This window comes from Topomyia yanbarensis, chromosome 3, assembly GCF_030247195.1.
Source record: "Topomyia yanbarensis strain Yona2022 chromosome 3, ASM3024719v1, whole genome shotgun sequence".
In the NCBI taxonomy this organism is placed as follows: domain Eukaryota; kingdom Metazoa; phylum Arthropoda; class Insecta; order Diptera; family Culicidae; genus Topomyia; species Topomyia yanbarensis.
This window is the reverse complement of record NC_080672.1, coordinates 288,287,830-288,304,702: the sequence shown is the minus strand read 5'-3', so window position 1 is coordinate 288,304,702 and position 16,873 is coordinate 288,287,830. Positions and strand designations below refer to the sequence as shown.

General features: G+C 38.8%; 1 protein-coding gene across 1 annotated transcript; it reads right to left on the bottom strand.

The window, feature by feature from the left end:
• Positions 1–11,787: 11,787 nt before the first annotated feature.
• LOC131691340 (uncharacterized) lies at positions 11,788–13,891 on the bottom strand. The gene is made up of 3 exons (XM_058977654.1): positions 13,467–13,891; positions 13,248–13,383; positions 11,788–13,188 (listed from the first exon to the last, which is right to left on the bottom strand). The coding sequence occupies exons 1-3, from the start codon at positions 13,831–13,833 to the stop codon at positions 11,856–11,858; spliced, it is 1,836 nt and encodes a 611-aa protein (XP_058833637.1). The 5' UTR covers positions 13,834–13,891; the 3' UTR covers positions 11,788–11,855.
• Positions 13,892–16,873: the final 2,982 nt, after the last annotated feature.

Genomic DNA, 16,873 nt, shown 5'->3' with positions numbered 1-16,873 from the left:
GACGTAATCAGCGAGAATGGTTTTATGGTAGTTCAAACTACGCATATCATTTACAATACACGATTAGTCGTATCTTTTCTATAAATCGTTATAAGTCAATGGAAGTGTACTAAGTAAATTGATTAGACAGAGCCAAATTAAAGTTTTTCAAAAATTCAACGGAAAAAATGAAATTGATCTAATTATTATTTCCTTATTTCAATGAACTTTATCATTCAATAAAGCGATAAGATATTATCAAGTGATTCATTTTCAATCGTCCTGGTCGGGACTATTGATTGATTCATAAATGAAATACGATACAGCCGTTATAAAATATACTTCCTGAAAAACTCAAATTTTCATGGCGTAATAACGCTATGGAAACAAACAAAAAGTTGTTGCTTTCAGCGTGATTTTCGTGATACCTACTCTCGAATCTCAATAAAACAAAAGAAAAAGAGATATTATCAAAACAAATATAATATTATGGCTTTTTAATTTTTTTTTTAAATCCAAGTTTCAGTATGATAATTATTCCACGAGAATCTGAGGAAACTTTGCTAAGATTTCTTGCATTTCTGAAAACACGAAACAACATCTGTGTTCAAAAATGTTTCAAAGCAGTCAAATCCAGTATAAAAATTAATTATAGGGATCCCAAAAATTCGTTCGTTGGTATTTGTGGAATGTCGAAAATATTTGCTTCAACTGTTATAAATTTCATCAGGTTTTCATCAATGCTGTGTGGAAATCGGTTTCTGAAAAATAAAACCAATCTTACAAAAAATTGTGACATGTGATAATTGATGGAACTTCCAAATAATTTTCAATTTGGCAAGCCTCCATTATTGTTTGGAATAAAGCCAAAGATGTTTTTAAATATGTGTTATCAATTCAACACAAAACCGTTGGTTTCAAACGATCATCAGTCTCAAAATCATCAAATATCAACATGCAAATTCGACATAGAAAATGTTTTTTCCGTTATTTGGCGTATACAGATAAAATAGCATCGCGGTTTGTTTCAGTCTCGTAAAATAATAAAATATCATAGATCTCCCAAGAAATAGAAAATCATCAAGTTGCAATGAAGAAATTTATTTGAAATCATTTTCAACTATTTCTACATTCAGAATTACTCAAAAACAGTTGTGCTAAAAGCTTTCGATATTTTGAGCTTTCGTAGCACGCCATCTGCATCAACCCAAGGATAACTTTTAGTACACTTGTTTTTCTTTTCGTATCTTTCCACGCTGTTTCGCGTGCGACGGTACATTGCGTATCGCGAGAAAAATTGAAAAACGCTGTTATGAAGTTTTCCAAAACGATTTTTTCTTTGTACCATCAGATTCCTTGATTTCTAACGAATCCGTACATATACAACACTTGGGTAGTTTTGTAGGAAATATCGAAGAAACAGCAGGTTAAAAATATTGCTCCACTTTTGCGCACCTATACATACAAATTTTACTTTAGTTGTGTCTGTGCGGGTGGAAAAACTGCTTCTAGTAAAATGGAAATTTTTCAATGAAAAGCGGAAAATATGGAAAATCGGAGAAAATCACGTCCTAGAAAAATTGTTTAGCTATGTGTATTGGAAAAATCAAAATTTTAAACAAATGATTGCAAAAACTGTGTGTTTTTTCAACCGGAAAAAGCACACAGTTTTCCGAGTTGGAAAATTTTGAATTTTCCATTTCGGCCAATTCATAGTAAAAACAATTATCTAGGTCGTGATTTTTTTCTTTTTTCCATATTTTGTCATTTTCTTTGAAAATAAAATAAAAAACCGCAAAAAAACACGAAAAATGGCGGATTGCCCGACGGGGGCCTTAAACCTATTTTTAATTTGAAAATTTCTCTACTTCCATTAAAGTCGAAATGCTGAACCGCCTTAATGTATGGACATACCGGGCCGTAATTATGTTAGATATGAAAAACAAGGCTACAACTTGATTTTCCTTGGTCTACCAGACTACCAAAAGGATCCAAACACGAGTGCAACTAAAATATTTCTAAAGAAATCTAATTAAAGAGACCATATCACCACTGAAATGAATACGGGTGAGGCTTGCAAAACGAAATAATTCTATCAAATAGACCTAAACTCCTTTAAGTCTTTCGTATTGTTGCCTGAAAATATCAGCAGCAGAGCGTTCCTTCTGTTTTTATTTTAAAATTGGAAAGAAAATGCATTACAAATGTGGTCTGCCACAGTCTCGGAACGAAACAAAGGTTTTGCAATCAACATTTTAACAGCAATCAATCTAGCTTGAGTACACTCCTGAAGCAGTAGCTTCGTCGTATCTAAACAGATTGTTGAGAATTTTGATACCGGCAAATATTTTATAAATTTAATAATTAACTATATGAGAAATGAACGAAACTTTGGATTTCAAATAATGCTTTATATTGACATCTCTTCCGAAAATAGGCTCTTCGTGAGAATTTTTGAATTATGGGAAATTTACCATGAAAAACGTTTTTATGTTGCGAAGTAATGAATTTGAAATAGCATTCAATTCACCCATATTGAATTCATAACCTCAATTTACGGATAAACGACAATCGTTAAGGCAAATTATGGGCCACAGTATTTTATATTCGGTTCTCTATCATACTGCTCAGTTCGCTTTATACATCTTCCTTGACTGCATTGAACGTCATTCGAAATATGTAACAATAACAATTCGTACAAAAGGGCACAATACAACAAAGAATCATTATTTGCATAATTGAATGAATTGAGCAGTTTCACACCTTTTCAGTAGTGCCCAGAAGCGCCGAGTAGTTTTAACACTCCTCTACTTTAAAGACGTCAACATCAAGTTATAAGGACCCCGCCTTTCTTTCGCCGACGACATGAAAATTTTTCGACAAATACGAGAAAAACCCGATGGCAAGCTTCATCAGAGAGAATTGGAGAGCTTTAGTACGTGGTGTGATCTTTGGGCTTTTGACTTCAACCTGGAATTTGATAAAAGCCAAAACAATGTCTATTCTAAAATGTAAATAGGTTAAGCAACCACCATTGGGGCCAAGGGGTCTGTTGGTGACGGTACAACAAATAAACAAATAACACTGCTCTGGCCGATGTATATTTTCAATAGTATGACGCAACCTGCTATTCATCTGATGAACATGGGGCACGAAGGTTGCATGATCCATTGCCATTGCACGTGGACTTGCACAAAGAAAACATCCACTGGTCACCGAGATCGCGCGATTTGAATTTTTTCATTGGTTCTATGCCTACGTTATGAATGCCCCAACAACTAACCTCAAAATCAATAGATTAAATAAAATTAAAAATATACCTTCTAACAGAAATATATCTACATATAATTTTGAAATACGTGTGAATAAATTATGCAATTTCTCTGACGAAAAAAATACTTTAAAAAGAATTCAACGCGAAAATTTCCGATAACGTTAACGTTGAATTCAACGAAGTGCGTTGACGATGACGATAAAATTAACGTAAAAATGATCGCCGATAATGGCGCTAAATTCATCGTTATCGGCGGTAAAGTTGAATTCAACGTTAACAACCCTGCTACGCCGCATAGTTCCTAAGAAACGTGTCAACAGAAAGACGGACTACAAGTATCCGTGGTGTGATTCCGAGCTTCGTCGTCTACGTAACATTCCCCGAAAATATCGCAAGCGTTACTTCACAAGACCAACGAAAACAAAGCTGTTCTTCGCCGAACCGAACTTCAATACGAAACAGCCCGGAATAGTGCATTCGGCGAGTATGTAAGTCACGTCCAAAGCAATCCACAACCGAATCCGTAGACCTTTTTGCAGAACATTTTCGTGGGGTATTCACCAACCCAGCTATCTCTACGTCACAAGAGTATATAGACACATTACCATCATACAACATCAGTCTCCCTAGCTTGAATATGACTGAAGCAGACGTGTTGAAAGCTCTATCTAGTGTCGACCCATCGAAAGGACCAGGCCCGGATTGTTTGCCTCCGATATTCATAAAAGGATGTGCACGATCATTGTCATTGCCGGTCAGCATTATTTTTAACCGCTCAATCACTGAAAGCGTCTTCCCGAGTGCATGGAAATAAGCAGCTATATTTCCGATTGACAAGGCTGGAGACATTCATAATGTTGAAAATTACAGAGGAATCTCACTTTTGAACTGTTTTGCTAAAGTTCTTGAAAAATTTGTTTACAATGAGATGTACGCTGCTGCTTCTCACATCATCGACGAATGTCAGCATGGATTTGTGAAGCAACGTTCTACAACTTCAAATTTGATGATGTACACTAGCATCTTGGTCCCCTCTGTTGAGAAGCGTCAACAAACCGATGCAATATATTTTGGACTTCTCGAAAACATACGATAAAGTGCCTCACAACATTGCTCTTCTGAAACTGCAAAGACTAGGATTCCCTGCGTGGTTAACTGGATGGTTGCAATCGTATCTGTCTAGTCGGAGTGCTTTAGTTGAAATAGGTTCAACACGTTCTAGCTTGCTCGACATGCCAACCGGAGTCCCTCAAGGAAGTCACCTAGGGCCGCTAATTTTTATTTTAGTTATAAACGACATTTGCGCTCGTATCAAATCTGGAAAGCTATTCTTCGCCGACGATATGAAGATTTTTCGTTCCATTGCTTCTGGACTTGACTCTACTGCACTTCAAGTTGATGTACTTAATATTCAACAATGGTGCCTGTTGAATGGTATGCACATAAACGTTGACAAATGTAAAATAATAAGTTTCAGGCGATCATCCACTCTATCTCATTATGAGTACTTGCTGCTTTTGGAGTATGCTGCACAAGTGTGGGTTCCCCATCACAACATCCAAATAAACCGATTAGAACGCGTACAAAGATGTTTCGTGCGATATGCTCCAAGAAATTTGCCGTGGAACGACCCTGCCCATCTACCACCTTACAACGATAGATGCATGCTGTTTGAGTTACCGACGCGTTCCGCCGCACATTCTTGCAAAGAATGTTTATATTTGATATGTTGTGTAATAACATTGACTGCCCAGATATTCTTGCATGGATTAATGTGTTTGTACCTCCTCGTGCTCTAAGGAACCGTCCTCTTTTGTGGATTCCTAGACATCGTACTGTTTATGGTCAAAACAATCCTGTGGATAGATGTTGCTACAAATTCAACGAAACTTCACATCTGTTCAATTTTAATGTTACCAAATCTAGTTATAAGTTAGCTATTAGGAATTTCTAATTAATTTAGAAAGTATGTTCTATTTTTTATAATGTACGGTATCTACCGAAGATCGAACAAATAAAATAAAATAAAGAAGTTAACATAAAACTTTAAACGCAATTATCATAGAATGAAGTTTTTTTTATCTTAAATACGTTTATTTAGGCCCAAATGCGGTAGCTTAACGAGGCCGATAATTCATTTTTTTTTAATTACATGGCCTCACTAGGAAGGGAAAACCGTATTTAGGGGCGGCTTGCTCCCCTCTTATGTAAGTAAAGGAAAAAGGTAGGAAGTGGGATGCATATTGTGTATTGACATTATCATTTGCTGGTTGATCATTGTGGCGGATATGCACACTTTGTTGTAGTGGTTTCCAGCCTGTAATCGCAGGGGCGAGGGGAGGGTCGACATTTCGGATAATTATTGGCACTCCGATGCTGTCGTGATGTTCTCTATATCATCTGCACGTGAGGTATGTCATGATTTTCTGGATAGACGGTTATCAAGAAGGGTATGCATCGAAGACTCGTGAAGCAATGCCATATTGTAGATTCAGAGATAGGTTGGTGAGGTTCTACTGTGAATGAGAGAAGAAAAAATGTACTAGTTTTAGTTTTCAAAAAGATATAGATAAGAAAAATATAGGGTGGTCACGGTTTGCCAGGACGTCCCGGACTGGCACATAGGGTGATCTACCTCAGGCCCGAAGGGCATGTATTAGTTGGGCACTGGCAACACAGTACCCAGCGCACAGCCAAACAACATGCTCGATGTCGTGATAACCGTTCTCACAAACACAATGATTACTTTCAGCAAGCCCTATACGACGGAGATGCGCATCAAATGTGTAATGGTTCGACATGAGCCTTGACATCGTACGAATAAAGTCCCGGTTCACATCCAAGCCCTTAAACCAAGCATTCGTTGATACCTTCGGGATAAAGGAATGTAGCTACTGTCCCAGATGCCCATTGCTCCATGAAGTTTGCCAACTATCGAGCGTCCTTTGACGAGCGATACTGAAAAATTCATTGAAGCATATTGGTCTTTCGTAAGTGTCGCCTTCTAATGCGCCATCCTTGGCTAAAGAGTCCGCCTTCTCATGTGACGGGACCCAAACCAAGGTAATCTGGTAAGATTTTTCAGATAAAACACTCAGATATTCCCGTATTTTCTCCAGGAAATACGGTGAGTGCTTTCCAGGCTTCGCCGCACGGATGGCCTCAATGGAGCTGAGACTGTCCAAAACGATGAAGTAATAGTCTGCGGGCATGGTGTCAATGATCCCGAAAGTATACTGAATGGCAGCTAATTCTGAGATGTAAATTGAAGCAGGATCATTGAGTTTGAATGAGGCAGCAAGATTTTCGTTGAAGCTACCGAAGCCTGTGGACCCGTCGAGAATTTATCAGTCAGTGTACAACATTTTACCGCAGTCGACTTGATGGTATTTATATTATAAAATATTTGGGACCACTTGGGGGCGAATGTTATCCGGGATTCCACAAATCTCTTCCTTCATCGATGTGTCGAAAAATACAGTTGGATCAGAAGTATCTTAGAGATGAGCACGAGTGACGTTATACGAAGATGAATTGATGTTCTGTGCCATTTAATCGAAGTACAAGGACATGAATCGGGTCTAAGAATTAAACTCGGCAAGCCTTTCGCAATTTTCAATCACCAATGGGTTCAAAATATCGCATCGCTTGAGCAATCGATATGAGAGGTTTATTGAGAGTAACATTGTCCCACACGATTGGAGACAAGTGAGTGTCATCGCCATCCAAAAACCAGAAAAACCAGCCTCCGACCACAACTCGTATCGACCGATTGTAATGCTGTCTTGTATCCGAAAGTTATTCGAGAAAATGATCTTGTTTCGCCTCGACAATTGGGTCGAAGCAAATAGCTTACTGTCAGATACACAATTTGGCTTCCGCAAAAGGCAAAGGGACGAACGATTGCCTTGCGTTGCTCTCAACAGAAAATCAAATGGCATATGCTAACAAAGAGCAGATGACATCACCAATAAGCATGCTGAATGCGTCTTAACGGCTACTTGATAAGCACTTAAGTCATTTTAAATGCTGTTTAAAAGTCGCTTTTGGCAAAATATACGGCTACATTACTGCTGTGCTATGAAAATGCTTTTTTACTACAGTTGTGCATTCAGAATGCTGCTTACTAGCAAGAAGTTTTTAAACAGTTTTTCAAATACTGATTAACAACAGTTATGCATAACGAATGCCAGCATACTGCAAGAAGCATCCGGAATGCAAATTTTCCGCTACTTTACTGCATACACTAATGCTTGTTGGTTACCAGGGTTATTAAATAAATTCAACAAGCGTCTCTTAGTAGAGTCTAGCAGGTTCTTCAATAAATTGAATTTGACTCTGTCTAGCCGTGGAGCTTTATTGTTACATGATAAGAGAGCAAGTGAGAACTCCATCATCGAAAACGGTGTTTCGTTCGCGGTATTATGAGACGACGCGGCGCGGTAGATTTTCTGTGCCGGGGCGGAATCCGGACAAACCTTCTTGGCGAAATCGAATATCCAACGGTTTGAATATTCCACGCTCTCGTTAGTACTGTTTCGGTTTCGCATACATTGGGCCGTGTCCCAAAGAGTACTTATCGATGTTTCTTTTGTTAACCCGTCGACAAATCGGCGCCAGTGACTGCGTTTCTTGGCTTTCATTAAATTTTTCATTTGCTTTTTTAATATCGTATACAGTCGATAGGTAGCAACTAACCCGTTGTTCCGGAAAGGTTTATACGCGGCAGCCTTCTCCGCGTATACGTCAGAACACTCATTGTCCCACCACGGGTTGGGAGAACGTTTTTGAGTATTCACGCCGGGTACTCGTTTCGTCTGAACTTGAATCGCGGTATTGAGAATCGAGTTGGACACAATATTATACTCTTCCTCCGGGGGAAGTACCTGTGTCGAATCGATAGTTTTGGATATCGCAGCAGAGTAACTCTTCCAATCAATGTTTCGTGTGAGGTCGTAGAGAACATTGATTGGTTCCGAAGGTCTTGAACGCGTGGTGATTGCAATTACAATCGGCAGGTGATCACTACCTTGGGGATCAATTATTACCTTCCACTTGCAATCTAACCGTAGTGATGTCGAGCATAGTGATATGTCCAGTGCACTTGTTCGCGCTGATGGTCTAGGAATCCGAGTCATTTTCCCTGTGTTCAGAATTGTCATGTTGAAGTTGTCACAAAAGTCTTCAATTGTCGAGGATCGATTATCGTCGTATAGACAGCCCCACCCTGTACCGTGACAGTTAAAGTCTCCAAGAAGCAGGCGGGCGAGGGAAGGTGTTCAATCACGTTGGAGAATTTTCGATATCCCATCATGGTCCTAGAAGGAATGTAAGTAGAAGCAATGCAAAGATCTTTGCCTTTGATTGTTGTTTGACAAGCGACAACTTCAATGCCTGGCGTCGAAGGGAGATTGATTCGATTGAAGGAGTAGCACTTTTTGATCCCTAAAAGTATCCCTCTATATGAGTCTTCTCGATCCAAACGGATAATGTTAAAATCGTGGAAGTTGAGGTTTATATTAGAAGTAAGCCATGTTTCACATAGGGAAAAGGCATCACAATTATTGTAATCTAGCAAGTGTTTTAATGAATCAATTTTGGGGATAATACTTCTGCAGTTCCACTGTAAAACAGTGATCAGATCCGTGATTCCGTTTAATAAGTTAGCCATCGAAGGATAGGATCGCTGCAAGGAGAGGCCATTGTTTAGTCATCTGTTTTAAAAATGTTCTTACTGTTGGTAGAATAGCAACCAGCAAGCTTTTCAGAGGGTCGGTAATGTTGAAAGCTGTGAATATCCAATCCACAATGTCAGAGAATTTAAGGAATCCCGTTTTAGGTTGAGTTTCTGACTTTAAAATGGGAGCACTTGGGATTTTTGGTGCCCCGGGGAGTGCTGGGAACTCCGGGTTGTATCTCAATTTCCCAAAATCAGGAGGTATTATCTTCGGATTTGTGGCAGCACTTCCAGTTGATGAATTATTTTTATTTTGTACCCTTGTTTGGGACAACCTAGGACCCTTACGAGGAAGTTCAGGTGAGTTTTGATTAGGTCTTTTCCTAGAGTTTCCAAGCAGAGCCAAAGAATGCCCCTCGCAAGGGACGTTAGAGGCTTCATCGTCAGTTGGCAAGAGAACGAGTGGGTTTTCGGAGATAAGTGGAACAGCTCTTTTAAGCATTTCTGCGTAAGAGCGTCTGGAGCGATCTTTGGCGGATCGCTTCAGTTTATCCGCGCGAAGTTTGTACGTTGGGCATGTCAAAAGTGCATGCGGATTCTCCCCACAGTAAACACACTTCTCAGCGGGCCTACTGCAAGTATCATCGCGTTCCCCACATTTACCGCACCGTTTCTTATTGCTACAGTAGGTGGTCGTGTGATCTAGCTGCTTACAATTGGAACAATTTATGACCCGCGGTACAAACAGATGCACAGGTAGACGAGCTCCTCCCTCTTCAACGTAGCTCGGAAGTGCAGATCCGGCGAAGGTTACGCGAAACGAGTATGATGGATAGTAAATTCCATCTTCGATGGACTTTGAGTGCAATAGGGATCTTTAATTTGGAAAAATTGTGCCAGTTTTTCGTATTTATTGATAGCAGGTGTCCTTACGAGTGCACTCATATCATTCTTAAACCTTAATTATTCTTTTCTGATTTTTAAATTAAAAAACAACCAAATTAAATTCAACCAGCTAATGATACTACCTTTTTAGATGCACGACATACTTTAACCACAGTAGAAAGTCAAGACAAGTATTTACAGTAAATCAGTGCTGTTTAACTGGCTTTTCCAACTTTCAATAACTTATATCATGATTTGTTCACGGAAAAAAATATTTTAGATCGTGTGAAAACGTGTTTTTCTAGATAAAAGCCCTTAGAACGTAATCGTAAATGAAAATATTCATAAATAATTAGTTCGACTATCTCATACAACCGCTCAAAAAAATTGTAAAAAGATCTTCGAGATGGATTTAAACACATATTTTCTAAAATATATCACAACTTTTCCAAACCAAATGTAATACATCAGATTTGTTTTTTAAACATCATAAACGAGCAAATACTTCATTTTCTTTTTATTTTGTGATAACTTTATTCGTATAGATTATGAGTTATGGCCAGGGAATATCCCGAAGGATCAAGTGTCCTCACTCTCCCCTACTAATAAAATAGTTCGTTCAGGTATTTATTTATTTATTTATTTATGCCAATGAACTTAACATAGTAAAATATTGATTTGATATTTGTTAAAATTTTGGAATACATAATAATAGTAACAAAACTATTAACACTTTTTTATTTAATTCGTTTATTTGATAAGGAACGTTTGCGTTAGCTTAAAGGTGTCAATTTTGATTTGTTTTACATTTTAAATTACTTAAAACTAGGCGATTACATATTGATTTTTTTATGAAACTAAGGAAATTTTATAGCTATCTTATACTATTCACAAGTGGGTAATTTAATTTTCGTAAGATTAGGGGGTCATTTAGTTTTTAAGGCAATATGGTTTGACATTTTAAGCAGGGAGATTATTGGAGCAAATAATTTTTAACTAAGGGGGCAACTCCACAACTATCTTAAAGAGTCAGTGGAGGTAGGGTGGACAAAGATGACAGGGGGGAGAAAATTATAAACTTTCAGTTTCAGGAATCGTGAGATCAACGGCATAGATTACAAACTCGGGTGGCCTTCATCAGGAAGAATCATGTACTGAGACGCTGGATGGTCCTCCTCAAGACGGCAGAGGTTTCGATTTCGTAGTACGGCTCAGATGTGGATTGGCAACGCGTCGAGTTGCGCGTGTGATGTTCGTACTGTAGGTCCCGTGTTTGTTGGCTCATTCGACAGAGATCTTTTGTGTCGCCTTGGAGTCGCATCAAATCTTCGTGGGTACAGGTGGAAGAGAGCTTTTCTGAGAATGATAGGAAATAAGAAGGGTCAGTTAAGCTATTAACACTTACAGATATTAAGTACGTATTGGAGAAACATATTAAAGGAACAATATTAATTACAAGTTTTGGTATGATATTGGAATGTGGTATGTCCAGGTATTCTCCTGGTCGGGTACATCTAAAGTAAAGTTGGCGGATGTTTTCAAGACGAATGCGGGACACGCTGAAGAAACCTATTAAAGATGTACGTTTTCCAAATATTTACATAACTTGTGCAAGACTGTGAAACTTTTCGTAAGAATTCATGACCTGGCTCACATAAGAAGTTGAAAAGGGCACTGTGGCAGTCAGAATAAATTGGCTCAATTTGCACGTTCCTCACATAATTCGGAGGTCAGGCAGCGCGGCTCAAAAACTTTTTAATATTAATGTACAGTATGGGTATTTTGAATGAAAATCAGCATTTTGATATATGCGTAACAATTTCCGTGATATTTTACAACGCAGGACAACACCTTCAAATCCGGTACTGTCCCGCTTAATCTGGCACGTATGGTCACTCTAGTCTAAGGTATTTCGGAATAGGAAACGTTTACGTTTTCTGTTATCGATATCGATCGATGCGTAACCCGCCGATTTGAAATTTTCAAGACAGCTGAGTAAATTTATTTCAGTTCGTAAATAACAACATGGTCAACTGAAGATTACTCGTCAGAACGTTTCTCTGCCTCCTGTAGAATCTCCCGCATCATAATGCGACACAGTTTCGCCTCCGAAAGGGTCATTACAGGTAAGTTTTCATCAGAAACAAAAACTCTTCTTCGCACATTTTCAGCAATCCGAATGTCAAACTCACTTCGGTTCAACGAATCGCTACTGTCCACCATCGGTATTCGAGGACTTTTTCCAAATGGTTCACTATCAACGGTGAATAAGCGGATCGAATGACGTGGTAAAAGTCCTAATTCAATGAAGTAGTCAAACATGACGCGAGACAGGCGAGTCAAAGAGCTGAACGCGTATAGAAAACATGCTTTATCTTCAAGGTCGGCGGGATCTAACTCCAGGGCGTCGTAGCGAAAAGGACAGAACCAGTAAACTATATTTTGGCTGCTCCAAATGGCGACAAAAGCTTCCTCGACTTTCAAAATTAAAGCAACACGAATTGCCAAATAACGGTTGATCAACCGTTCGAACTCTTCTCGCTCCGTATAGCGGAAAGCCGTCTCCAACCGAATCAATCTTGATTTATCCAGAAGAAAACTTTTTTCAGTACCTTCTTCGCAGAGAAAAACTCCAAGTTTGTTTATAGCCTTATCTGTTAATTCTCCTTCAAATAGTTTACTCAAAACATCCGCATCCCATGATCTAGTCTCCAGCTGCTGTGCCAAATCAACTGCATTTAGTGATATTCTAAAAGATTCTAATTTATAGCTGATTTCTTTCAGATACTTATTTCCCATTAGCAGAGCTTCTTGCTTATTCAAGACCTCAAATTTCTTTGCTTTCCGCGACTTTCGTTTCAGTGTAACGATATGCCCGTCATCAACAGAGCTCAGCGAAACTTTGGACATGTAGAACTTTGACAGGTCGGTTAGCTGCTTCGTTTCGATTATAAACTGCTTCATCATTTTGAGACTGTTGAAAAACATCATCTTCGAGGTGTCGTCCAAACACGGATCGTACAAATAGTATCCCTCAGCGACTTTCCATGTAATCAAATATTTCGACTCGCACTTCAACACGAGACCGCTAAATCCAGAGATCTGTTCGATCAAAGCGTTCTTGAAGTTTGGCGGTGGAGCATCGGACGAATTGATACGTCCTTTGACCACCGTACTCGTCAGCGCCATATAGTATGTTTTTGAATTGTAGTTCACAGAAAATTTAGTCATAACCAAGCTAGAATGGATATTATCCCCTATAGAACGGATTTCCTCAAAAGTTGTTGCATTCCACTTTAATGGATTTTTAAGGCGGGAAAACAGGAACACCAAAGAGAGGTGCTTCATCATGTCCAACTGTTTGTTGTCTTCACTGTTAGAGAATATTAGAGTGAGTATGTAAGGTTAACGAGGTAATATCTTCGATTTTACCGCAAATCTCTCGAAAGTTTTCGCTGGCACGGAATTCCTACTAGAACACCAATCTTTTGAGGCGTAGGATCATGTAATTTCTTTTTTGGGAGCTTCTTGGGAGATGGCTCAATGCTCGATATCCCTCTAGTGATATCTTTTCCATACCAAAAAAGAGATAAATTTCCATAAATATCGGAACATAATCTATATCTGCAGTATTATGCGAATTAATCTCACCTTTTGATGGTACCTGAATTCGTCTATTTTTCTTAAAGGGAGGTTCAGAAACAATAATCGGCATATTTCCTTCCCCTTCTTCGATACCCAAATCAGTTTGGTCTATTTCTGGTGGCATGCTACAAATTTCGTCAAACGTAGGTCGAGCTTCAAAGAGTTGATCGTTTATCACGGTGACCTGCTGAGATTTTGATTGTGGAGGCTCTGCTTCAATTTCCGACGGTTTTGATTCAGATACAGTCGAATTAGTATTTGGAACTGCCAATGTTGGCGAAGTCGGTATTTCTAACTTTTCAGAGCTTGGTTGCTTTTCTTCAGAATCCGGATAATTCATCTGACTAGTAGTTTCCAGGTTATCAATAGACATAACGAATCTTGTATTAAAGTTTTTAAAACTTAATAGCTCAATTTGGACAATATTAATATTTTTTTCCTAAAAATGATTGATTGATTTCTACTTCACAATAGGCCTGCTGAGATTTCTTCATTCTTTTCTCAATAATTCATATTTTTATTTTTTCTAGTGAAGTTACGGCTGCGCCCAGGGCTGCGCTTAATATTTCACAAGAAAATGGATGGGTGAGTAATGTCTGTGATATAATCAGTTTCATAAATGGACTTGTGGATTATTAAAATGTAATGCACTAGTATACAAATTTTGGAGTAACAGCATTATCCTTAAAAATGTATTTTCTAAATCAATTTTGCGTCGCTAAACACGAATACAATGACAATTTTCGGCTGGGGTTCACTAGAAGGTTGGTAACAGCCATTTATCTTTCTCCGGACAAAACCAGCCTAGAGGCCGTGTGACATCCGGCGAGCTGAAGTTTCTCAACCAAGAATTGATCCACTGGGTTCCTGCTCCATGTCGTAAGAGGTGACTTAAAACAAGAGTCCTCAAGTCAAGGGGTTTCTCCGTGCCGATGAGTGAATGGCAGGACTATAATATGCCAGTCGCGCGCGGAGTGTCGTGGGTCTTACCCCTACTGGGTTAAGCGAATCTTTGACACAGTGGGCGTTTGTTTCTTTCATTGGGTTCAAATGATGGTCATGTTCCTAATACCCATTTCGGGGTTCGGTGTAGGCGATTATAAGCCAACGTGTTTGGTATCTGCAGTACAACAAATGCTGATGATGAAATGTGTAGTGCTGTGATTGAGTATGGTTAGGGTAGCACAAAGCACACTTCAGCATAAACATACAGCAACTATGAATCTATCCCGCTTTGTGCAGGAAGGAAAAGCTTCTATAGCTTTGGTTCAAGAACCGTATTTCCGTAAAGGAAACTTCTATGTTGGAAATAGGGTTGCCACCCCTCCGGGTTTGACCCGGAGACTCCGGTTTTCGGGAGCGATCTCCGGGACTCCGGGTTTCACATCAATTTCTCCGGGTTTGGTGGGAAGAATATTTTTATTTTTTTGGAATTAATTGATTCTTTACAAAATATTTAAAAAGTCTAAGTTAACTATTACTCTGGTTCAGTTTTTTTTCGACTAACCTTCGTTTCAAAGTGGCGAAGATGAGTTCACCAAATATTGCTAATTTCTTTCACAAAGCAATGAATATGAAAATAAATCAAATTTACTACAAATTAAGGAAAGTAATATTTCGCTATATGCTACAATTGAAATGTAGCATCCTACTAAGTCGCTCAAATTTTGTTACTATCATCTCAACTATTATTATTGATCTGATGATTCATTTATTGATATATTTAAAAAAAAGGTAACATTTTCTCAATTTCAAATACAATACTCCCGTATTAATCACTCTGAGGACAGCCGGTTCAATCTGACATTTGCGTGCCGGATCAATTTGACACGCGTTTTTTTTCTTTCCGCAGGTCCCGTCCCAGATCTGCATGTTACTGATCTTGACGTTCCGGTGACGGATGCGTGGTCGGACCACTCTGTGTGCCAACCAGATTCCTGAAGCAAATTTCTTTGAACGTTGTTAAACGTCCGGCTAGTTTATTAGTGACCGACACGTTTGACATAAAGTTTTATTTTGAGCAGCTATGCCAGATCTGAAGACATGTTTTCATTTTAAGGACATCTGAAATGTTGTTTTTCATTTTGATGTCATTTTTTCTGACGTCGGACTGATTTCGGGCTCAAAATTAATAACCGGTTTACAATCCTGGATGTTGAAGACAAAATTTGCAACTGAAGATTATTTTTAATAAAATGAAATAAATATACCTGGTATCCCTGATTTTCAGCAAAGATCGCACTGCCTTACCGACGTCAATGCCTGTTTCAAAAGTTTTCGCCTCACTGTTTTCATCGTTTTGATAGAACGGAAATATTTTGGCACTTTTTCGTAAAGGGCGTTTTTCACCTCGCGAATAATGATACATGCCTACCGCAAGAAAGTTCTCCCTATTTTCCCACCAACTAAATCGGTTTGCGTCGGCACAATCGGCCGACCGTGCCATCAATTAATCGGTCGATTCTTGCGCCAACTCTTACGGCCAATTTCTTCACTTGGGTGAAAACTGGTTTTCGTTGAAAACCGGTTTTCGGCTAATTGGTCACCAGCAACAAGAAAACTGGTTTTCATCGAAAACCGGTTTTCATTCAGTGAAGAAATTGGCCGTTATGGGAGTTTAACATGGGCGTCTACCGATGCGACAACCGATTAAATGTGACCAACGAAATCTGCTGAAATCGGTCTTTTTCAACCAATTAAATCGGTCGATTAGTTGGTAGTTTAAAACTGGAACAAGATTTACACAAATTAAATCTGGAGATTAATATCTTAACTAAAATTGTTAACCGAAGAAACACACAGTCGATTAATTAATCGATCGACGTCAAAGTACCAGATTTCGTCGGTCAACTGGGAAATTTATCAACTATCAATTTTTTTTATGACAGCAAATCATGTACTTTAAATTCTGTCGAATTTAAAGGGATTGAAGCATTCTTGTCGATATATTTATTGACAATATTTCTGTCTCGTGTAGGGTCCGCTTAATATCATTGTCTTGATAATTTTCCCAGTCGACCGACGAACTCGGGTACTTCGAGGTCGACCGATTAATTAACCGACTAAGTTGGGTTTCGTCGGGGAACACTTTTCGTTAACGTATTACTCCAGGTTTATTCTGTGTAAATCTTGTCCCAGATTTAAACTTTAATCGACCGATTTAATTGGTTGAAATAGACCAATTTCGACGGTCACATTTAATCGGTTTTCGCGTCGGTAGACGCCCATGTTAAACTCCTTTACGAGTCGGTGCAACGAACGACCGATTAATTGGTGGCATGGTCGGCCGATTGTTCCAACGAAAACCGATTTAGTGGATGAAAAAATTAGGGGAATTTTCTATGGGGTGGTGTTAAGGACAAGGCAATATATTCTGAACATAAACAATTAGGGTTGCCACCCCTCCGGGTTTG

Coding starts and splice junctions, on each gene's coding strand:
- LOC131691340 (XM_058977654.1), bottom strand. CDS start 13,833: ATGTCTATTGATAACCTGGAAACTACTAGTCAGATGAATTATCCGGAT. Junction 13,384..13,466: donor AATTCAGGTACCATCAAAAG/GTGAGATTAATT, acceptor GGTATGGAAAAG/ATATCACTAGAGGGATATCG. Junction 13,189..13,247: donor AAACTTTCGAGAGATTTGCG/GTAAAATCGAAG, acceptor ATTCTCTAACAG/TGAAGACAACAAACAGTTGG.